Here is a 25,427-nt window from a genome sequence, read left to right as displayed (position 1 = left end):
AACTTAACTCCTTCACTTTTTTTTCTTGTTTTTGCACCTACTATAAATAACACGCAATTTCTTTCCTCCCACAAGTAAAAGCAACATATAGTGACATTGAAAGCACAATCCAAGCTTCATGATGCCATGTTATAAAAATACTAATATAATTTCCTAAAAGGCAACAAAATTTACTCAAGTATGAACAATTAACCAAGTCTAAAGGCCTAAAATATAACTCTTTTCAAGAGTTATCAGTCGTATCGTTTAGGTCACATAGAACTTTTTGACTTGTAACATTTTACGGCTTAGGTTGGTCCAGAATTAAAAAATTGACTCTACAAAACGTGTTAAGCACAAAAATAGTTTGGCACAATATATTGATCTCAAGGCTACCCCAATTATTTAATTTAGCTCACCACCTTATATTCACTTCTCTCACCTTCCTTTTCTCTCAATTTTCTAAGTCACAATATAGTATTAATGAGTACAATTAGCTTAGTAAATTTTTTGTGCAAAAAATGAGCAGAAAATTTTCTTTTTCTTCAAATTTTTCTTCTTCACTATCATTTCACTCACTTTGCTTTTATCTGTTCTATGTTTTTATAACTCTTATTGGGCATTTAACCCTCACAATACTTTTATTCACTCTATCTTTTCATTAGAGCACAAGCTTGCAGGAATCATGCACTCATTATACTATATTGCTACTTATTTTTCACTCACAAATTTTTCTTATTTTGAAACCTCCTTTATGTATCTACCTAACCGTCAATATCAATGGCCTGACGTCTAAATTCGGGCATATAATTTTCAGGGCCAAGAAAAATGATCAAGAGATTATACATTAGGCTTACAGTTTCACTTAAGGGTCATCAAGAAAATGGATTCAAGCCCAAAATAAGGTACTTGGAAATTTATGCATAAGGTCGACTTTTTAGCTCTAGTGGTTACCAAACAATGCCTTAGGTCATTTTCGGGTAATTTCGTACATGGATTTAACTAATTAAAATTTGAAATTTTAACAACCTATAATTCCAAATGTCACACTTGGTTCTCCTAAGGACTCGAACTCAAAGAAGAGTCAAGGAGCCAATTGTATAGAAATAAAAATTTACGGGCTCTAATTAGATATTTAGAACTTAAGTGGTTGGTTGGGAAATGTTAGATTTCAATTTTGGTTTAATAAGATTGGAATCAGCTGGTTCCATAGTGGGAGACAAAATAATTAGAATTGAATGGTGGTAATGGTCTGTGGAGATCGTCTCAATAAAGTATACATATAGGTCTAGATAAAAACAAAATTCCTCTCAATTTTGTTTACCAATCTTTCCTCTCTCAAAAGTGTAATCTTCTTTAGATGCTCTAAAGAAGAAGTAGTTGAACGAAGCTCTACATGTTGCAACCATCTTAAGAAGCAAAGTCTGGTAGTAGAGAAGCGAGGAACTGATACACTTCCTTACCTCTCTATTGATGTGGATTGGGGAAAAAGAAGAGTAAGAACTCTTGAAACTTCTACATAATTATGGATTCTGGGTTTTAAAGGTTTGAATGCCTTCAAGTTAAACGATAAGTGGTTGTTATGCTTAGTTAAGAAGATAAAGCAGGCTCTAACAATTGAACAAGCTAAGTTGTCAAGAACAAAGAAGCAAGGTGAGTTCCGGTGCTCTACCTCTAAGAGAATGTTGGCAATGCATTGTTTAAATGGTTTGTGTTCTAGTTATTTTGAGTTGTCTGAAAATGTTGTTATCTATATGGTGGTGTAAGCAGTTGAGTACTCATTACTGCATCGATATACATAAAATGGTTCTGGTAATAAATAGTAAGTTTGGCATTCTCTATATTGTTATGTTTTGTGCTCATATTTCTATACTTGCGTGTTTTTAAATTTTGGAGTAAGGGGAAATTATAGACGAGCTAGATGAAGTTAGTACCTGAGAATGAGAATTTCTATTAGATGCCGCCATACAGTGTTGTTCAGTGCAAATCATGATGTGCGAAGCTCTAGGCCTTGTGGAAGGGACACTACGGTGTTCGATCATCAAAGTTAGGAATGGAAAAATGGAGGAATGGGCGGATGGATAGGGAAAATTGAATTCCTGTCAGATACCCCCACACGGTGTTCCTAAGTACAAATCGTGATATGCAAAAATTCGAGCATTGCGGAAGAGACAATTTGGTGTTTGAGCATCAAGGTTAGAGAGGAGATGAATCAATATTAATGATTATTAGGTTCCATAGAGCAACATCGCGATGGTGGTCAACAGGCTCTATGGCGAGACACCGCGATGATGGTAAGGTCTGATACGGTGACACCTCAAACGAGGTCTAACGTGTAAGACCATAGCTCAACTATGGAAATCAATATAGTCTTCTGGGACAATAAATACATGGTAGTCCGTCGTGACAGTAAACACAGAGTAGTCCGCTGGGATGGTAAAGATGAGGCAGTTCTCTGAGGTAGTTCGCTTAGGCAATAAACATGGGGTCGCCCACCAGGAAATTAAATATGAGATTTCAGGTGTAAGACCGTAGCTTGATAATGGCAACCAATAGATTCCACCAGGATTATCACATGGGACAACACTGAGTGAGACCATAGCTCGACCATAACGTCAGGTACAGACTGCTAAAAAGGGATTAACTCAAAAGCTGACAGGACAGGTAATGGAGATCGAGGTACGTCTCGGTCAAAAAGAAGCACGTCTCTGGTTAATCCACTGAGGCCCACATGGAGGCTAAGTCATTTAGGCTAACAGAAGAAGGAGGTCGCTAGGGCTAGGGACTAACCTGGGGCGAACATTTCGTCAAGCACAATGAAGGTTAAGAATCCAAAACTCATGGAAGTAAATGAAAGAAAACCAATGACATACATTGGAATTCACATCCAAGGCTGTGCGAAAAAATTGGGATGAGGCGGAATAAGTTCGCAACAATAAACAACGAAAAAAGGGGGAGGCATTGATCTAGTAGGTGAACTCTACAAAAGGCTAAGAGTATACATGGAGTTTAAATTCTCTACTTTCATTTTTGTCCCTTAGAAATTTTGAAACATGATTGCTACCCTGTTTCATATAATATCACTAAGTTTATCAGAACTTACGATTACACTGCCTTGCCTGCAGGGTTAAAGATTAATATAGAGGCAGAGGCTATGAGAGATGATCGAGATAGACTCCACCAAATTGAGGAAAATCATAACGATAATCGTAACGTGCGTATAGAAGGGTACTCCTAGAGGCTACGCCTCGAGGGTTTAGTTGTAATAGCTCATTTTTAGTGGTGTCGAAAACAATGATTTTGGGACTACAATTTTGACTATTGATTTAGTAATTATTATTTATTTAATATTTATAAGGATTTGTGAATGTCATATCAAAATTCGATTCGTTAATTTTATCGTTTAGATAGTTGATTTAGTAAAAATGACTAAATCGTATTAAAATCGGACATAATATCGAGATTTGAGGGATTTGGTAGCTAAATAGATCCTATATATTTTGAGTGGATGGTGTAGTAAGGTATGTTAGGTATGTTATGTTAATTGTTAAAAGGGTAAAAAGGTAAATTAATAATAAATTAAACATAAACTAAATAAAAAAACAAGTTATCATCTTCTTTCCTTTCATGAAGAAAAACCAAAAAGATGTTTGATTCAAGTATTCGACCAAGCTTAGTTCACCTTGCATGGTATGTGTTTTAAGCATGTTTTTAGTGATTTTTATGTTTTTGAGATCATTGTAGCTTAATCTAGCTAACCCGAGGACTAATCCGTAAAACTTTAAGGTTTTTAAATTTACTATTGATAATTTTTTAATGTTCTTGGTGTTAAATTGTTAAGTTTGAAGCTTGGTTGTTAAATAGGACTATTTTGTAAAGTGATTTTGGTTGATTATAAGATTAAGGACTGATTTGATAAAATAATAAAGTTAACATGAGATTATTGTGAATTTTAATAATTATGGGTTGTATGAGAGCCATAAAAAAATTGGCTAGCCAAGGTTTGGTTCAATTGTGATAATTGTTTAAGATTTGGGTTTAGAGACTAAATTGAATAAAACGTAAAATTTTAGTGTAAAATATCATTAAAGGGTCAATTACATGAATTTAATTATTTTAAGACATTTGAATTGGTTAGTTGAACTAAATTGTTATATGTAGATAAAGAAACGGATAAACCAGTTGATAATCGTGGGAAATGAAAAGTTATCGAGTAGTTGTCATCGAGGTGTCGGTAGCTACTACATTTAGGTAAGTTCATATTGTGTTTAATATAATGTATGATAGTTGAATCTAATTATGTATGTGATCATATATATATGCATAATTAATGTGATTAATTGAGATAATTTTGAAACTGTAAAGAAAAGAAATTGAAGTATAAAGTATGGTATTGTACATGGTTGAATGGCTATATGTTATTCTAAGGAATTTATGTGATCATTGTGAACATGGTTTAAAGTTATGATCATGTAATGACTACGAAATACAAGTTAAAGCCTGTGTGAACTTAGTAAATAGCTAGGATACAAATGACATGTCATTAGGGTGTTCGATGCACTAGATGCCAGTAATTAAAGTTCCAGGTACTATGTACCGGTGTTTCAGTTTCAGGTACTACATTCCAGTGTTTCAGTTCCAGGCACACTGTGCCGGAGGTTACAATTCCAAGTACTAAGTACCGATGGTGGATACCATACCGATGGTTGTAATCTAGCCTTTGTTGCAAATTCTCATCAGCTTGTCTGAGCAACATCGAGTATTGGTTAATGTCTCAATTGCCAGCTTTGTGCGAGCATTATTTCCCCACATATCCAAAGTTAATTTACTATAGTTCTCCAGTCAAAACAGTTGGTAAATGAAATGGAAATGAAACCATATGGCATACTGAGTTGTGTTTATGTTGGTTATATTTTAGTATGTGAATTTTGGCATATTATGATTTTGATGATAAGATATGTTCATGCTTAACCATTGATATAGTAAGAATTATGAAATTAGGCAAGGAACTGCTAATTCTATGTTAAGTACTATTATGATCTTAAAATGACAGGTATGTAATGTTGTGTTAAATGAACTTACTAAGCTTTATGATGATATGATATCTTCTTTGTAGATTGTCGGATTCAGGCTGTTAGTTGGAACATTGTGGGAGATCACAATATCCATCAACTCTTCTGATAGTTATTTGTTCATTTTGTCCCCAATTATAAGTGGAATATAAATAGGGTTTTAGTATATATATGTAAATGAACATCTTGCTAATGTTTTTGACCAATTGAGATGAAAAGCTTGTATTTGGTTGTTTTGGTGACTTAAATTGGTAATAGTCTATTTGATGTTCATCTTGATTATTAGTTGTGAAATGGTTCTCATGTTCTAGGTAACCTATTGAACTTTGGTTGATATTATGTTAGCATTGAAAATCGGAATTTTAAGTGGTTGTTTTGGTATTAACCTTATGGTATGAATGGTATTGAATGCTAATGGTTTATGTTTGAATTGTGGTGCCATTGATGGCATATTGATTAAGCACTTAGGTTGGTTGATATATTAGGCAAGTTTCGATGCATTTTAGGTAGGTTTAATACTTGGTTATGGCATGGCTTGTGGCCTAAGTGTTTTGGGTTGAAATTTCTTATTTTAAAAGGCATGTATAGGTGCCCATGGCCTGCCACACGATTTAATGACACGACTATGTGTCATGTTTAATTTTGTTACAGGTTTTTTCACACGGTATCAGTCTGTTACATGTCCAAAAGACACGGTCGTGTGACCCATGATTACACGGAATTCGTTTGTTACACGATTAGGCAACACGACCATGTCTTAGGATCACACGGCCGTGTGACCCCTGTTTTCACTTTTTACTTGAAATTTTGTAAAAGTTTCAGAATTACTTTAGATTTGTTTTCGGGTTTTTTTAATAGCTTCTTAAGCTCAATTAAGGCTCAGTTATGGCGGATTATCATTAAATGATTGTGAATATAATATGTTATGAAATGTTTGATCATTTTTGGTTGAGATAGTAAATAACCACCTCCAGATGTACCAACATCCAAAGTAAGAATCTTGTACAAAATATATCAAATAGGTGGTGTCCACCAGTATACGAGTTAGGTTGTACCATAGTTACAAAAAAGTAGGTGAGTACTCCAATGATCGTACCTAAGGGAGGCGAGCACTACATTAATCCTAACCTAAGCACAAATAGAGCTAATTAGCACTTCAAATAAATTATATTATGAATAAACTTAAAGAAATATTTTTGGTATTTTTATAAATAAAGAATAAAATAATATAACGGAAAAGACTTTGGGAAATTTGATATAGAAACTGGATCAAATCTGAGCATGGGTGATTAGCTCACTTCGGTAATCATAACTAACTGTCACTTCGGGTTCTCTATTCAATCAATAAGTCGTTACCCTAACAAGATCTCTCGATCTTCCATTAGACTAATGAGTCGGCAAGAACTACTTATCTCTCGACCTCACAATCCAAACCAATTCAGGGCTAAGGTGTTCACAGATAAGCCATACCAATTTTAGGTTAATTTCCACCTAGATGACTTCCTAGGGTCGTTAAGCCTAGGATTAGTTCCTACTCGCTAATCCCCCATAAGAGGATTAGTTCCTCATGGATCTCAAAAGCATAATAAACTTGATGCAAAAGATAAACATTAACAACGAATCAAGAGATGAAGGTTTAAGAGAATCCTGAATTGCATTAATTGGAGCCCAAAATCCACAAAGAGTTTATCAAGTTCCACAAATAAGATCTCCCGACAAATTCAAACAGCAAAACTGAAATCAACCTAAAGCCTAAGAAAAAGGAAAAACTGAAAACTAAAATTACAGAGAAAATTATAAAGTAGGAAAGTTGTACTTTAACAAGTTTTTAAGAGCTTATTCATAGAATTAGGGTTGCCTTCGTCCTCAACCCTAGGTCAGTTGACGCTCTCGTGCTTAATATTTGATTGTGTAGACCAAAACGCTCCTAGCTCGTAATTACTTCCCGTATAGGACTGATGTAGTGACACCCTAGTTCCTGTGTCACAACATCGAAGGCAATATGCTCATACTTAGGGTAGCTTCAAGGGTGTGTCGCAACATACATTGGTTGTGTCGTGACACTGAAGGCAACTTTGGGATTCTTATGCTCTGCTCCCTATGTTGTGACATCAAACTCCCCATGTTGCAACATAGTGACCAATATTCAGTTATTACACCCTCTAATGGTCTCTTTCACACTCACAAAGTATATTAGCTCACCCTTAGGCCTCATTTGACTCATAATGTCAATAAAAGACTCAAATTACACTTTTTATTGAATGTAAACGAAATTCTAAAAACTCAACTAAAACATAACTAATACGCTTGTAATCAAGCTCATCAAATGTGAAAACTAGTTTAATCTGTTACATTGAATTACGGTAGATCAGTAATACCTTATAGCTCAGGTCAAGTGACTGGACTGGGTATAAGGTGTTACATTAGTCAAAGTCAAGAAATTTTAAAGATTTAAATATAGAATTTTAAATAAGGTTATAAGGCAATAAATTTTAAAAGATGTATATGATAGTATAGTTTGACGTGTTTATTAAACAGTCGAGAATGAAATAAGGTTTGATTTAGATATGTTAGCCAGTTATTCAGGTATTTGCATCATCCAATACCCGGACCTGGTGATCGGGTTAGGCTTAGGGTGTTACACAAACAAACATATATTCTTTTTGTGCCCTCATTTTTCATTTGGAATACTTAACACACTCTTACCTATTTTCAATTTAACAAAGTGAACTAATTAGTTTAATATTAAACAACCTAAAATCTTTTACTATCAAACTAAATTTACAATTTATACACAAAATTCTATTTACATGCTCCTAACCAATCACTTATATTTCTACAAGCTCAAGTACAAACAAACACACTTTATTTGACACATTGTTCCTAATGTGCACCCAATTGATAAGAGAAGAGACTACCCGATTTTCGCGTGAATGTACCTCAAAAGTAGGCAGGTGGTCCTCCTCATGTTGATTGAGCTCTAAATTCTACTGTTGACTAATGTGTGAGGTTCCTACACATAATTAACACGTTTTTTTAAAACATAATCATAAAAATATAACTAAAGAAAGAAAGAAAAGAAAAAACAACATCATCCAAATCCAAAATTAGTTACAATATGAAAAAAAAATTAAAGCATAAATTTAGTCGAAATTTTATTTTGACTTTTCTTTCTTTTCTTCATTTGTACTTTCTTTATCCTTGTTCTCCTCAAGATCCTCCTCCTCATCATTATTTTTGCCTTGTACTGGCCTATATTTGATTGGTAGGAATTGTAGCATCCTTACGCCATGCCTCCATGCATAGGCTTCATACAATGGCCCTATCATATCCCAAATCTTGTCTTAATAGTTTCGGGTTACTATCCAAGTTTTTCCATGACAAACCTTCATCCTTTATTTCTTTCTTCGCATCCTGCACCTGTCAATTACTACAAAACAAATCCTTCCCTCAAACAAGTAAAAGTAACATATAGTAACATTTAAGCACAGTCCATTCTTCTTAATGTAATGTAATGAAAATTACGAATGGACTGTCCTAAAATGCAACTAATTTACTAAAGTATAGGGAATTAGCTAGGTCTAAAGGCATTAATTATAAATCTTTTCAATAGTTATCACACCCCCAAACCTGAGTTATTGTTTGTCCTCAAGCAAGATATGCATGAATGCATGAACGTAAGAATTACCATAGCATCATAATCACTTTTGCATTGTTAGACCATTTAAAGAGCATCTTGTACTTCAGTTTTTAGCAATCTTCAATGTCTAAAAATTTGATCAAATTTCATAAGCTTATTTAGAAAAGGCAGTGTAGAAAATATTGCCCTAAAAGAAAGAGAAATCCTAAGTATTCATGCAATTTTCATTATAGCAAGTACCTCCTAATTTACATAGTTCATCTTTTAACTAACTCAGTTTTCCTTCTTTTTTCATCTAGACTTATACATACTCAAATACATATATATCCATTTATTATGCCTTTTATTATTATGCCTTTTTTGTTTTTTTTACTCGGGGATTTAGCTAGTCACATGATTCTTTGACTTGACAATTACAATGAAGCATACACTAAATTGTCGAATACTCACTCATGTCATGATTTGAATACTCACTCATAAAGCTAAGGCTTTTGATTAAAAAGATGGATAGAGCAAATAACTACCCCCTTAGCTACTCAACCCGTTACTAAAGTGGAGTGCCCCTAATTTTCTTTATTACACACTCTTACTCAAACTCACATTTCTAGTTAACAGCAGGATAGAGCAAACAAAGTGGTGCTGACTTACTCAGCAATTCTAAGCATTCGATTTTTTTTTCCATTTTTATAAATAATTTTCTTAGACATTTCCAGTTTATTCATTATTGAGTATCGCCATGTTACCGAATATAGCTTCAAAGTCTATAAGTTTATCAAAAGAAACTTACACTAGATCAATTGTACTCAAAATTAGGACATCCTAATTTTAGGGATCAATTTACAAGCAAACTATCCTAAGCTAAAATTACTTAATCCTCTGTCACAACTTTCTAAGTTTATAGAAGAATTAAGTTCTCATTGAACATCACAGACAAAAATACACTCATCACAATCTAAATACTTTTTTTTTTTTTGCAAATTATGTGTGTTGTAGAAAAATGAATGGAAAATGAACAAACGTACTAAAACCCGCATGCTCAACTAAATATCTAATGCAGTCTAGATGCATAATACACACCCAAACCTAAGGGATGCATTGTCCTCAATACATGTAAAGATATGAATCATGAATGCAAGAACATATATATGTACATAATGAGATGTAATAAAGGGAGAAAAACTTTCCGAGCTTGGAACTGAATGGTGGTACTTTAATTGCGGCGAGTGGTCTTTCGTGTACTCGTCTTATTACGCATCACCTTTTAAGTAAGTTGAGTGGTACATCCTCCTCTTCATTATCAAATTTGGTGAGTTCATCAATAATCTAATCGATCTCGCGATCCTATTCAGTCATCGGTTCAGTAGAAGGAGATGGAATAGTGGCAGTGCTGTCTACTAGTGGTACAATTGAGGGATTTGCTTTCTCTTTGTCCTCACGATCAATCTCAATACTGACAGACTTTGTTTCCTCTTATTCTTCCTCCGATGCTTTGAGTGCATTCTCTTCATTGGCAAGATTCGTCTCAACGGGCTCTACATCACCAACCATTTCCCCTCATGCAGTTTATTCAACAAAGGAAATGAAATAACTAAGAGAAAATTAAATCGACAAATGAAATAAAAATAAAAAGACTTTTCAAGATGTTGAAGTTAAACATCTCGAACATCAATGCATTGTTTGTCTCACTCTACATGAGCACCCTAAATAGTGCTTCAAGCGTTGTCCATTAACTTTAAATGTGCCCCCCGTTCTCATGTCCTTGACATCAACAGCTCCATGCCAATATACACGAGCTACCAAGCATTGTTCGTCAAATTTGAAAGGTTTATTTTGCTCCAACAAAGCGCAAAAAGGTTTTCGCTCAAATGAATCTTCATTACTATTAAAATTATTATGGAAAAATCCCATGAAGTCTTCCTCCACTGTTGTTTCTATCAAGTCAATGGCACGATATTCTTCATTCTCATCAGCACATTAAATACATTGAATGTGACCTATTGTTCATCTTTCTGCACACCGATTACAGTTCTACCTATATCAACAAAAGGTATTTCAAGGATAATCAATACATTTTTGTCAGTTTCACATTCTGAAATAAAGAAACCGGCTGGAAAAAATAAACTTATCTACTCTTACTAGTACGTCTTCAATTTTACCTTCCAGATGTGCGTAAAAACAATCAACTAACTGTAGCATGACTATTGTGGGTCTTGCCTTCCCAATTCCTAGTTTCTTGAAAATAGACAGAGGCATTAGATTTATACTTGCACCTAAATAGCATAACGTCTTACCAACATAATGATTTCTAATTAAACATAGGATAGTGAAACTCCTTGGGTCCTTAAAATTTGGAGGTAATTTATTCATCAACATTGTTGTGCACCATTCAGTAAGAGCAAGAGTCTCAAATTCTCCCAATCTGTGCTTCTTTGACAACATATCCTTCATAAATTTCACATAATTAGGCCTCTGCTCCAAAGCTTCTACTAACGGTATATTGATGTGGAGTTGCTTCAAGACCTCCAAATATCTTTTAAACTGAACATAATGTTTAGAATTATAGAATCATTGAGGAAAAGGTAGAGGTGGTCTTCCTTTAGGTTTCTAATATTGTTTTGTTGTGGCATTCTTCTTAGCAACATGAACTGATGCTACATCAACATTCCGTTGTTTACCCTTTTTAGGTATAGTGTGCTTTTCAACTAGCTCTGGGATCTTTACATGGTTGTTATTTGTGTTATCCTCTCCTGCCATGGCATTTTGAACAACGTCATTCAACTGAGCTCCACTTCTGAGAGTGATAACCTTGCATTGTTCTTTTCCTTGTGATCTTAAATTCTCAGTATCACTTGGCAATGCTCCTTGTGGCCTCGAATTCAAAGCATTTACTATCTGCCCCACTTGATTCTCAACTGCTCGAAGGGAAGTAGCTTGACTTTAAATTATGACATCATCCTTGGTACTATATTCTTTCAACAAAGCTTCCATAGATGATGATGATGATGATGATGATACTGAGGTCTAACCTTGTTTTACATTTTACCTCGGCATAGGATCATTATAACTAGGAGGTGCACTATTGGTATTCTATCTTCTAGCAATTTTAAAATTCCCCTCACTTTGATTATTCCAACTAAAGTTTGGATGTTGCCTCCAACCTGGATTATAGATGTTGGAATAAGGGTTATTGTTCCAATTGAAATTACCCATGTAGCACAAGGATGCTGAATTTGAGGGGCATTCACCGAACACATGGTATTCACCATAATAAACACATGATTGCCCGATTGATTTCATCTCCTGAATCGTAGTAGATTTTTTATTGTTTTAATCATACTAGCCAAAGAAGACACCTGGGCTATCAATGAAGTGATTGCGTCTAGCTCCATAGTACTAGCAACTCTCTTGCCCATCCCAACTCTTGTGGTTTGACATTGATAATTATTATTGGCAATCTTTTCCAAAATCTCATATGCTTCATTACCGGATTTATCCAACAAAGCACCATTGGAAAAAACATCAACTACCATCCTCGTATGCATATCAGCCCATTATAGAATATTTCCATCTGAGTCTAGTGTTGAAATCCATGCATCAGACATTTCTGAATTAAGTTTTTAAATCATTTCGAAGCTTGATATTATGTTTCATTTTCCAATTACTGAAAAGATGTGATGTCATTTCTAATCATGGCATTCATATTTGGGGGATTATACCGTAGCAAAAACCTCAGACAAAGATCATTCCATGATGCCACTGTTCCCAACGGTAAAGCATTCAGCCATGCTCGCACAATCTCTTAAAGAATATGGAAACAGTTTAAGCCGCAAAGCATCTTCAAGAACACCCAGTTGTCTAAACGATTCACAAACCCCTAGAAGACATTGTAAATGCAATCTTGGATCTTCGGTGGGTAATCCACTGAACTGCCCTACTGTTTGCAACATCTGAAACATTACTGGTTTCAGTTCAAACTATTAAGCCTGTATTTGTGCTCTAACTATCCCTGGATTCAAATCATCCAAAACTGCCACAACATGTTTCCGGATTGGTCTGTCTCGGTCATCTATCACTCTACGAACATGAAGATTAGCATCCTGACCATTCAAATTATAATTCATACCAGGTATCACCCTATGAACAAGAGGATTAGCTTTTTGACCATTTGGATTATCATTGAGACCAGGATCATTCTAGTTCCTAGCCATTTTTCGCGGTTCTTTTCGCATTCTTCGTAAAGCTCTTTCAGTCTCTAGGTCAAAAGGATATTCTTTGTTAGTAGGAATTCCACTTCTCATCTATTGATAGAAAGCCTGTAGAAATTAAATTAAACTAAGTTAAATAAAACTAACGGAATTAAGTAAAGTAACTAAACCAAATTACACCAATTTGTCGGTCCCCGGTAATGGCGCCAAAAACTTATCGCACGTGAAATGATATGCAAATTGTGCTAGTATACACGTTGGATTAAGTAATAAAGTGATAAGTAAGATCATCTCCACAAGGATCAGGTTAGGTATAAAAGTGGTCAAGTTATTATAACGAATTACGATTAATGCTATGGCAAAACAAAGATAAGTATGCAATGGTAATTTAAAGGAATAATAATGTGTGTGATATGTGTAACTGACTAATATTGGAAAATGCTATGACAAGTCAAGAGTGAAAATGTAATGGAAATTACGAGGATAATAATATGAATAATATGCGAACAAATACATAAACAACTAAGAATATTACGGCAAATATACTACGACAAAGGATAAAGGGTCTACGATACTGATTTGGAAGGTTGGGATTACTAAGAATCTACCCTTGCTTTCAGTAATGCCTCAGCAAAATCCTACTTAACCTACTACTCAAAAGAGGCCTAAAATGACCTGCTTATTTCGAGAGCAAGATCTCAAGTTGCCTGGCCTATGTCTATAGGCCTTAGCACGGTACCCTGCACTATTTTGTCTTCATCTATATGTAAATTGCTCTATGTCTATGAGTCTACTCTAAGTATTTGTCGAGCATTTGCTCATATCATTAAATTACGGTCCAACTACTCCAACCTTTTCAGAATTAGATTAGTTTATGGGCATGTTGCACAGTCATCTATGTTTAGGGATTGTACGCATACAATTTAGAAATAAAAACAATTAAATGAAACAGTAAATTAATTTAGATCTGTGCTTCAACCATTAAAGAAAATAAATGTTTCATCATGTAATCTCAACCCTATGAGATTTAGCTCACGGGTCAGCAATTAAAATTCAAAATCAAAATATCATTCAGCTTCATTTTAACAAATCAAATCACGAAGAACAATCAAGAAATAAAGGAAGAACTTCAGGAGGATAGCTTTCGCTTATCCAACCCACACTCCAGCAACACAGTGTCATGTGGTGGCTAAGAGGGACTGCCTTCGTCTTTCCCTTTCCATTTCACTGCTCAGCCACTACCCTTTATTTTTGCCTAAAGACTTCTCCTTTTTTGTGTTCGCCCCTTTTAGGGTATCCTCCTTATTGTTCTCTTTTTCATTTTCTCCTTTAGGTTTCCTCCTTTGGCTTTTTATAAGCTTTTTCCCTAGGGTAAATCCAATCAACCCATCATTTTCTTCCCTATTTTTAGGTAGATTTTTCTTATACAAGTAGAGTTGGTTATACGTTGAGTGTTGACTAGGTCTTCCTGGAATTGTCATGGCATTCGTGTTGGCAAACTGTCCAACCTTTTGCCATGAAAAACCTTCATTCCTTTATTTCTTTCTCCATATCCTGCACCTGCCAATTACTACCAAACAAATCCTTCCCTCAAATAAGTAAAAGTAACATATAATAACATTTAAACATAGCCCAATCTTCTTAATGTAATGCAATGAAAATTACGAATGAAATGTCCTAAAATGTAACTAAATTTAATTAGGTATAGGAAATTAGCTAGGTATAAAGGCATGAATTATAACTCTTTTCAAGAGTTATCAGTGGTCAAAGTTGTTGGTGCCATTGTCGGGGTGTCTGTGCAAGATTTTTAATTATAGGGAAATAATTAGCAAAATCTAGGTCTATAGATACGACATTTTTTATTTTAATGTTTTTCTTAATTTTGTTTTGTTGATTGTAGATTAATAGTCATGTCTAATGACGATTATAGGTGGCCCAAAGGTTCGTTCGTGTTTGATGCGGATAATACTTCAACGCCTAGCTGGATGCTTATAGCTCCTATGGAAGGCAAGTAAATGATCCTTTTTATGATTCATATACTTATGCATGTCTGGTAGATAGCGACAACCAAATATGGGAAAGTAGTCATCTAACATACGACTTGTACGACCCATATTCCTCATATTCATACAAGGATGGGGGTGCGTATTGGGAAAAGCCTAATTAAAGTCACTACCAAACTACTTGGAGTAGTGCATTTGAGGATGGCATGTCTAAGTGCCAAGAAAATATGCAAGCCATACGAAATTAGCTAAACCTTGTGTTAGAGGCCATTAAACGTCGAGTTAGGGAGCAAGCTCCGGTAGACAAGTGTGTCGAACCAAACAATGTTGAACTGGAAAAAGAGGCCCCCTATACCATTATTGAACATGAAGACACGAAGATTGATTTTCAAAAATAGGTAGAGGTCAGAGAATTAAGTGAAGAGTTGAGCATTATTGAGGAGATCTCTGGCTTTAGTGAGGAAAGTGTGGAGGAGATGCCATATTTCTCAAACATTTTAGAGAAATCCCACACCACGAGTCAACCGAGGATGTACCCCATCAAAGGAACATTCAAATGAAGATGGAGAATGACTAGATCGGTGCATGTGCATTAAAATAAAAAAATTTATATAACAATTTTTAAAGTCTGATTTTACTGTAAGCATACAGTGCCAGTTGTAATATTTATAGTTCCGATAGAACACAAAGTATTCTAAGGGGTTAAACCCAAAATAAGAGGCGATTAAGCAATAACTAGCATACACAATAGAGTCTAATTGGCTACTAATATGATTTTATAGTATGTCAATTCATAACAAGAAGAATTTGCAAGAAAATTAAATGTGCTATCCCAGAGACTAAATTGCAATGAATGTAAAACTAAAGAGACTATGTAATAATTAACTAATGAGGGTTTGTTAAATTTAATGTGGTTCATCGAACCTCAAACTACGGACATAAATCGCGTAAATTACCAAATGGCTCCATTCTATCTTTCGATTTCAATTTTACCAACTTAAACGAATTAGGTCTGGTTTATCTTCAGATCTCACCAGTTAATCTGAGACTAATGAACGGGTGTGCGACAACATTACCTTCTGGTCTCACTTTATCTTGATATTCTCTTAAGGGCGTCACTACTTAAGTTCTTAGTTCTATTCGATTTAGTCCAATTTATTATGATTTAGTCCTTTTTCTAAAATTTTTAGTTTACCCACATCTCCTTCAACCAACCTCCTTAAAGATTTAGCTACACATGCTCAAAGTGAAGAAAGTAAACATAAAAATAGAAAACAAGGCAACCATGAAAGTAAATCTTAAGAAAAATGCGAAAGTTGAGGTTTTTATACAAGAAAACTTAAATAGCATGGAACCAAAAGAATTTAACAAGGAAATCTAAAGCAGGAAACATAAAAGGAACAAGATTTAATAGATTTAAAGTAAAATAAATGAAATACATTAAACTAAAGCTTAATGAGTTTTGAAAGAAAAGTATAGGAGCTGGAAATATAAATAAACCTTAGCTACAGTAATAAATAACTTAATTAACACTAAGAGTAACAAGAACAAGAAGTAAATGCAAAAGAAAAATTAATTTAAGTTAGAAGAAGAGAAAAATAAAAACCCTAGAAAAGTGCAGAGGAAAACTAAAGAAAACCTAGAGAAAACTAAACCTAAAACTAAGCTAATGTGTGTGTCTCTCCTCCTCAACAATTTTTGGCTATTTTGAAGTGTATTCTGATGACTTTTCGTTGCCAAAAATTCTCATATACGAGCCTTGTGTGATTGGTGGGCTAGCTAGACAAATACTAAACCTTTTTCCCAAGTTTGTCCCCTGACGAAGGTGATATTGCGATACCCCAAAAAGGATATCACGATATCTCGGGTAGTACTAAAACTTGAGGTTCTCCTTGGAGGGTTGATATCACAATATCCAAAAAGGATATTGTGATACCACTGAATTAGGTCTTCATTCTTCTATACTATCGGAGGTATCGCAATTCCAAGGGTAGGATATCGTAATACCCTTGCCCTAGGTGTCATTTTTGCTCATTTTCGACCTCTGACACTTCTCTAGATCACTCAAACACACGTTAGGCCTCCCAATGGCACTATCGGCCAAATTGGATCACAAAATAGACAAAAATGAGAAATTTTCACTAATATGAAAATAACAACAAAACTACGCTAAATAAGTTATTTTGCTCAAGAAAAAGTTCCTTAAATACATCAAAAAAGCCTAAGTTGCCACATCAATTTGTGGCAGATAACTCCCCCACACTTAAGTCTTTGCTTGTCCTCAAGAAAACACACCAAATATGCAAAACGACAACTCTTAGACTAAATTTAGGCAATTAGGTTACATAACAGTACAACATCAAACTTGTACGAGAATTGCTTCACGTACAACTTAAGAATGATATCTAGTTAATTTAATTATTCTTAATGTAAATATTATTAGTTCAAAAGTTAAAGTGTCAATAAAGGTATAGGTAATATAAATGAACATATGTACAAATGTTATCCGTCAAAATAAATTATACAAATCGCTCATGGATATTTAAAAAGAATTGTTCATGTTCATTCTAACAAATGCAAGCTATATACAAATTAATGTGTTGGTGACTTATTCGGGTCCCAAAGGTCTTTTAGGCTTGTAACATTCTGAGGCTGAGGTTGGTACGGATTCAAAAAAAGGTCATCTCAAAATGATTCAAGCACTATGAATAGTATAGCACACGACATTGTTCCCAATTTCCCCCAAATGTGATCATTTCATCTCACAGTCTTATTTCTCCTTCTCTCACCTTCCTTATTTCTCCAACAATGTGGAAAAGGGTGGTTGATATTAGCTCGTTTTTTAGCACTATGATTTTGAAACTATTTTATGCTCTTTTCTTTTTCTTATTTCGAGCATCTTTTTTATTTTGTTTGTTCTTTTATCTCATAATTCTTTTAATCCTTACTTTTCTTTCTTTCACATTTTCTTTTTTTTTTTCATGCACAATTTCTAACAAGAATCAATTACAAGCTACTTTAATCCCTCTTCACTAATCACTTGAGTACACTTTTGTAAGAAACCTCCATAATGTTCCTACCTAACCCTCGATGTCCATAGCCTAACATCCATTCAATAGTGCATTAAAAGTTCAAGGACTATGAAGGGTTGAGTTCTGAACTCAATTCTGGCCCAAGGTTTGAAACATAGATGCTCATTAAGAAATGCACTATAAGGCTCAAATTCAGGAACTAGGGATAATGTAGTGTTTTAAGGTTGGTCCTTTAGGCTCAATGTAATACAAACTATGCACTCCACAATAAAAAACCAAAAGAAATTTATAAAGAACTTAATAAATGAAAGCTCGAATCTAAATTGAATCCAAGTTAGAACAAGAGGAAAATTTGTTATTTTTAAATAAAAAACTAAGTTGAAAATAACTAAAACTAAAATTAAATCCTAAAAATCTACTTTAAAAAACAACTCTCTAAATGGCCTCCTTAACTTAGCCTAAGTATGAATATATATAGTAATGTTTTCTACCCTAACTAGGTCAATTACAATCCATAAGGCTGAATAAAATGTGTTGTGCAAACGAAAACACCTTTAACTCATTTTTTGCATTTCGTTGTTCCGGTGTCGCGACACCACAGGATCGGTGTCATGACATTGAACTTCGCAGGGGACTTCTTGGTTTCGAAGTGCAGTTTCATGACGCTGGTGTTGTCCCTGGTGTTCTTGGCTTGAAAAAGTGCCTTGCACACTAAATCGACTTCTTAGTCCTTCCCTAGGCCTGTATTGGCCTATTAGGTCATTACATCACCAAAATATGTGTAAAAATACTTATTTTACTAAAATTAAATATAAACTACTAGAAATGGAAAACGTAACAAGATAATCTAAAATGACTTGAAAACAAGCTCATTAAGTGCTGAAAAGACTCTAATTTGCCACAACGAATTGTGGCAGATCATTATGTCACACTATGAACGTCACAAGTGAATAAACCCATAAACGAATTTAGAAACTATTCTTGGATCTAGTCTGATGTATTGTTAGTTCAATCAGCCACATTTATGTCTCTATCTTCTAGGAGTCATTCACTCTGACGCCCAAGACAAAGCATCCACAATTGGACTTGATAGACGACATTTTAGTCTTTCAAACGATTTTCTCATTTTCGATTAGACTAAGGACATGTTTAAGTTTTTCTATTGATATAAACTATCTTTTTGTATTATGATCCGACCACGTAATAACGCTTATTATTAGTTAAACATTAGACAACCAATGAGCAACATTTGCTTCCATTTTGCTTTGCGTGCAAAACTCATATGAGGACAATTATACAAAGTGTATTAATGTAATCAATGAATTTGATTTATTAACCAATCTGTTCGAGAAAATTATAAGTGTACTTAGATGAAAAGATCACACTTAGGGCATTAGGTCTAACACATATCACTTAGAGACACTTATTTAGAGAATTAGATTGGATCGAGTTGAGTATATCAAATCTTTCGATCAAGGAAATTTGATAAGATTGAAACGTTGAAAACTTAGCTACCAACAATCCTTGTTTACATTGGTTGTTGATATTATATTGTATTAAGCTATTTTAGTTGTTGTTTAGAAGGGATCATGATTGATCTTTACTATCTTAGCAAGTCTTAAAATCTCTATATAATTAAGAGACTCGTATAGGTTATTATACTGATTATTTAAAACACTTAATTTGTTCAAGTGAGGAACATTATTTGTATAAGTGCATTTGATTGTAAAACATTTGTGTTGTGGTTTTACAAACTAAGTTATCTGGGGAAGAATTTAGTGGTGAGAGATCTAGTCTTTAAGGTACAAGAGTGAGGATTCTAAACAAGGGTGTGTTAGAATTATGTTCACTGGTTGTAATTGTTAAAAATAATGGTTTCTCTCACTAAGCTAGGTTCCACAGACATAAGGAAATCGAACTGCGTAAACAAACTTTGTGTTCCTTGTTTTATTGTGTTTTAGAAATGCTTGCAAAAATGTCTACTTTTGTAATCACTTATGCTCATTCTTTGCTTGTTACTTTGCAACTATTTCACATAAACATATTATAATTAACAGTGAACAAATCTTTTGATGATTTTATGAACCATTAATGAATCATTTTGTCTATTGTACATTATCTACTACTTTCAATAGAGGAATCTTACCTTCAAAAAAAGTCCTTTCACCTTTTGCATTTCATCATGTTACAACTTAAAATCCCATAGGTATAATAATTGCTCCAATAATACTTTCCAAGACGCCTACTTAACATCATACAAGCCTATAAGAGTTAAAATGGAGATATAATCACCATGACTTTCAGCTAGTAACTGAAACCCCTCCAAAAAAAAAAAGAAAAGAATACTTTTTCGTATTGCATTCGACAATCATCAATGAACTAAATATGAACTTGATGAAAGGAAAGCATGGCTAAGAAATGGCAAAGGTGACCGTCTGCACCTCTTTAGGTCGCCACATGGATTTCTGGACACACAACAAGCCCTCCTTGTTCTTGGAGTAAGTCTTGAGAACTTCCCACTCCATAGACATTACCATGTCCTCTAGCTCATTAATGGTATCAACATTGTCCCGAACAATAAGCTTCCCTCCAGGCCTTAGTATTCGATCAACCTCTGCCACCACAGATACTAATTTGCACCTAAAACCCCATAAACCATCGAAATGTAAGGCCAAAGCAAGATAAGTAATGACATATTGTAGGAAAAGCCCTTTTTAAGTCGTATTACTTTAGGAACAAGTACAAAACTCTAAACTCTAATTGTTATTTTAACCTAAGAACTCAATTGCTAAACATTAAACCTAAACACTAATTATTATTTCAATCTAAGAACTTTTGCTAGGAGTCATCAACATAATCTCAGAGAACGAGAGCAATATCTGTAATTTTACCTAGTGAAAGGCAAGACAAGTTACCCGCGGAGGAGTGTGTGAATAGTGGATTTAGGAAAAGGGAAACATTTATACAAACCTCTTTTTAACCTTGGAGAATAGATGGTCGGCATGCAGAAGATCATAGGACCTCGGGTAGGTGCTAAATGATTCACACCAATCATGATACATACCGAATAAACCTCTCTCATATATTATAGGAAGCGTATCTGGAGAGCGAATTGGGATCACGTTCATGACCCACAAATTCAAACCTTTGAGAGCCGCAGCAAATCTATAAGCATGGCATTGTCAGAATCAAGGAAAAGAAGATGAAACAATAAAACAATTAAAAAATAACTTTTTTTCTCTAAGAATTTCAATATCTGGTAATCATTTCTATCCAATATCATTTTGGAGTTGAGCTTGGACCTTAAACAAGAAGAATGCCTATTTTCTTCACTCATAAAGCTTAAAATTGAGCTTGAGCACCCTACTTTTTACCACTGGACCAATAGGAGTGGTAATAAAAAAACAAGAATTCCTTCCTACTTCATAGAAAACGAAAATTACTTACTTACCCTCCATAAACAGCTTTCATGTCCATGACATTTCTAATAGATGACCAGTTGATTCCCATCCCATTCAAGTAAGACTTGATCCCTCGTTTCCAATGTTCATAGTCTGCAACAAAATCCTCTGGCGCTGCTTTTCCATAAACTCCAACATGGGAACTTAATAACCAATAAGGTGACTTTTCCAACCTTGCTGGCCATTTCTCGGGCCACTTAGACCCACGTTCTGAAGCATCTACAGGTATTTTGTGCATGCATGTTTTCAGTGACACATTCCTATAAATAAGAATAAATTTCAAATGGCTGGTTTGATAGCTATATTGCAAGACATTCATATCTATTAACAACAAGGCTCTTGAGGTACATAAAAAAAGCCACACAACATTATATGTACTCATAAAGCTATATCAATAATTTACTTTTTAATTATATTATCAAATAACTAATTATTCATTAATTTCACTCGTAGTAAGTGCGCAGAAGGCTTTATTCTGAAGTAATAATGAAAAGATCAATGATATTCTTAAGGACACGAGATATGCTTTTGGTTTTACAAGTAAATTATATACTATTTGGTCCAAATGAGAAAAAGAAAGTAGAAAAAAAAAACAGGATATTCAATAGCTAACTAAAAAAATGATATTTAGCATTTTGTTAAACCAATCGATGGATATTCTCGTGTCATCTTAACAGGAAGTGTTAAATTCGTTTTCAACCAGAAAATAGTTTTACAGTGGAGCTAACAATAAATTTTACCAGGCTGCATTCGGATCATCATTCTCGGGGCAGAGTGGAGGCTCTTGTTTTAACCTTCCATTGTAGCAGTCATTAGAAGTAGGCTTCTTAAATATTGCCACAGCTACCCTATTTATTGCATCCTTACTAGTTTTATTAACAAGTTCCCAGCACATAGCTTTTGTTAGTTCAACCATTGCTGCAGAAAATCCAAACATATTGCAGCAGCTGTTAAACACTAGACTCCTAACAAAATACCCATAGATAATAGGATTATACCTTTCCAAATTTCAACATCTTCAGGAATTTTCTGATAAACTGGAAAGGCGGACCACACAAAGAAACCACCAGGTCGTAGTAAACGGTTAAGCTCCAAGAGGAGTTTACCACCTACATATTGCTAAAATAGATTAATATTCAAGCATAGAAATTTCATAAAATGCACTTCTAATGACTTATTATTATGAATCCAAGATGGTTCTTAACTAAAATTTTATAAAATGAGGCTATTTATATACCTTCTATGTGCCATGGAACTCTACATCGTGCACAATGAACAATATCAAATACTCTGCCAGGGTAGGGAAGTTTCTTAGTACCCATCACAGCGGACACCGCAGGAATTCCCCTTTCTAATGCAAACTGTACTTGAGCTTCATGTTCATCTTTAGGTGCCAATGACATGGCGAGCACATTTCTGTCAAAAAGAAAACCTCCAAAGCTAGCAACCCCACATCCAACATCCAATATCACACGAGAGCGTTTTCCCCATGCTATATCAGGCATAGACTACAGAATAATAATCCAACATTAAGGGGAAGTTGAAAGAACTCATTGGAGAAGAGGAACCTTAATGCCATCATTGTTTTAATGCGAAATGGAACACCATGGATGGTAAACAAGCATTCTATTTAAAATCATATCAAATATTTATAGATAGATTCGTGTAAATGAGCCAAGCCTAAACAAACATACATGGCTTTTTTCGCGAGCATTCGTGAAAATAAATTAACAGGTTTATGAACATCAAATCTAAAACGTTTACAAACAATTAAAAACTTGTTCAACAAGTAGAGGCCACACGGAAGGGGATGAGACACGGTAATCAATGATATAATGAAGTTTGAAGACAATAGATTAATTTTGAGCACTCACCTCTTCTATGAAGTCAATATAGTGAAGAGCACCGTGCTTGAACTGGGTTCCACCACCAGGAAATGTGAGGTATTCTCCAGTAACTTTCACCCAATTCTGATGACCTTTAATTTGTGCCAGCTGAGCATGGGGAACATTAGAGTACCAAATCTATAGCAGCAGGAAAACCTTCGTTAGTTCATCTCATTAAACATGAAATTGAAGTGAAAAAAAAAATGAACCAGCATATGTGAAGTACCCTCTCTCTGCTTTTCGGCCACTTAATAGGGCGTTTATATCCTTCAGGAAGAGGAACAAGGCAGGTAGGTGGTTCTTCCGGACAGTGCCTCTCTCGATGCTCATAATGTTTATTAGTTCGGAGATGCTTGATTGCTTCCCAATTGTCAAGGCAAGGGATAAAATCAGGCCCAGCAGTAGAATTGCAAAGCTTCCAATTGTATTTATTGGATGGTAACCGATCCTTCTTTTCATTCTTTGATACCGCCGCCTGAGTAGAGAATGATCCATTCCTAGTAATTCTCTCACTCAAAAGTTCAGAAGCAGAGGGGAAAGCTTCATTTACGTTTTGGCTTTCCACTTGAGGATTATCTTTTGCCTCGCCAGAGCTTTTATTCGACTTTTTTTTATCATTTTGATCAAACTTCCCCTCTACCTGACCATCCACCTTACCTCCATAAGTTTCAGAGGATTTTTCATCTGGTCTCTTTTCACCGACACCAGAATCATATTTCTCGCCATTCTTGTCAATAGAGACAGCTTTCTTGTTGCTCTCTCTTGGATCGGACGTTTTGTCATCAAGATTCTCTTCAGAACTCCCTAGTCCACCCAAATTCTTACCACCTTCAAGATCCTTTTTGTCACCATAGATTTTGTTAGACTCCTTATTGTGATTTTCATCAACCTTCCCATTTATTTGACCATCATTAGTTTCAGAGGAATTTTTATCCGGTCTCCTTTCACCACCACCAGAATCAGATTTCTCGTCATTCTTATTGGAGACAACTTTCTTATTGCTCTCTCCCAAATTAGACTTTTTGTCATCAGAGTTCTCTTCAGAACCCCCTAATCCACCCAAATTCTCACCATTGTTGTTTCTCTCTCTACTTTCAGAATCCAACTGCTTCGTATCCTTTTTAGACTCATCCAACTTGCTCTCTTCAGTTTTCTTGTTTTCTTGCGTATTTAAATTGCCATCATCTTTATCCGGACTCAAATTCGAGTCCCCTTTCGAGGCACGCTCGGGTAAATTCTCACGACTACTGCTTGTCTGTCCACCTTCAGAATCCAACTGCTTCTTATCCTCCTTAGACTCATCCAACTTACTCTCTTCACTATTCTCTTTGTTTTCTTGTGTATTTAAGCTGGCAGTTACGTCATCTTTAGCCAGACTCGCATTCGAGCCCACTTTCCTCACATCCTCGGGTAAATTCTCACCGCTAATGTTGTCTATCCGTCCACCTTCAGAATCCAACTGCTTCTTAGACTCATCCAACTTAATCTCTTCAGTGTTCTCCTTGTTTTCTTGCGTATTTAAGTTTCCAGTGGCATTGCCATCATCTTTCGCTAGACTATTGGAGTCACCTTTCCTAGCATCCTCAGGTAAAACCCCGGGGTTATCTTCGAATTGCACAATGTTATTGCTGTCATTGCTATTGCTGATTACTGGTGTAACCTGATCGTCGAGATCGGTTTTCTTTTCATGGGCCACATCGTCCACGTTTTGGTCGGGGATAACCGAGGATGAAGTCATCATCCAAATCCCAACTAAACATAATCCCACGAAAACCACAATGGTGACGGTGGAACCATAACTCGAAGATGATGACCTTCTACCATTAGCATTATTATTGTAATCTACTCTACCATATTTTCCTAATGCCATTATCACTATTGCCTTCTTTTACCAATCAATTCTTCAAAATTTTCACTCCTGGAACAACAAAAACAAAAACTAAATCAAAACTACTCACTATTATATATATATATATATGAACAATCAAATCACTGAAAAAATAAGATAAAATTCATATATAATGAGACTAAAAATCTACATGACCCAATTACAAATAACAAAACTTGAATCTGAATAAAACTCCACTTTCACCGACAAACTAAAACTTTAGTCGCAACAACATTTTTTTATTACTACTTTATGCATATG

At 34.8% G+C, this 25,427-nt stretch overlaps 1 protein-coding gene across 1 annotated transcript; it reads right to left on the bottom strand.

Moving 5' to 3' along the window:
* Positions 1–20,084: 20,084 nt before the first annotated feature.
* LOC105778464 (probable methyltransferase PMT24) lies at positions 20,085–25,190 on the bottom strand. The gene is made up of 8 exons (XM_012602175.2): positions 23,505–25,190; positions 23,267–23,416; positions 22,630–22,900; positions 22,391–22,501; positions 22,133–22,310; positions 21,383–21,652; positions 20,902–21,096; positions 20,085–20,571 (listed from the first exon to the last, which is right to left on the bottom strand). The coding sequence occupies exons 1-8, from the start codon at positions 25,146–25,148 to the stop codon at positions 20,343–20,345; spliced, it is 3,048 nt and encodes a 1,015-aa protein (XP_012457629.1). The 5' UTR covers positions 25,149–25,190; the 3' UTR covers positions 20,085–20,342.
* Positions 25,191–25,427: the final 237 nt, after the last annotated feature.

Source organism: Gossypium raimondii, chromosome 10 (genome assembly GCF_025698545.1).
Source record: "Gossypium raimondii isolate GPD5lz chromosome 10, ASM2569854v1, whole genome shotgun sequence".
Classification (NCBI taxonomy): domain Eukaryota; kingdom Viridiplantae; phylum Streptophyta; class Magnoliopsida; order Malvales; family Malvaceae; genus Gossypium; species Gossypium raimondii.
This window is presented reverse-complemented; position numbering and strand designations above follow the sequence as displayed.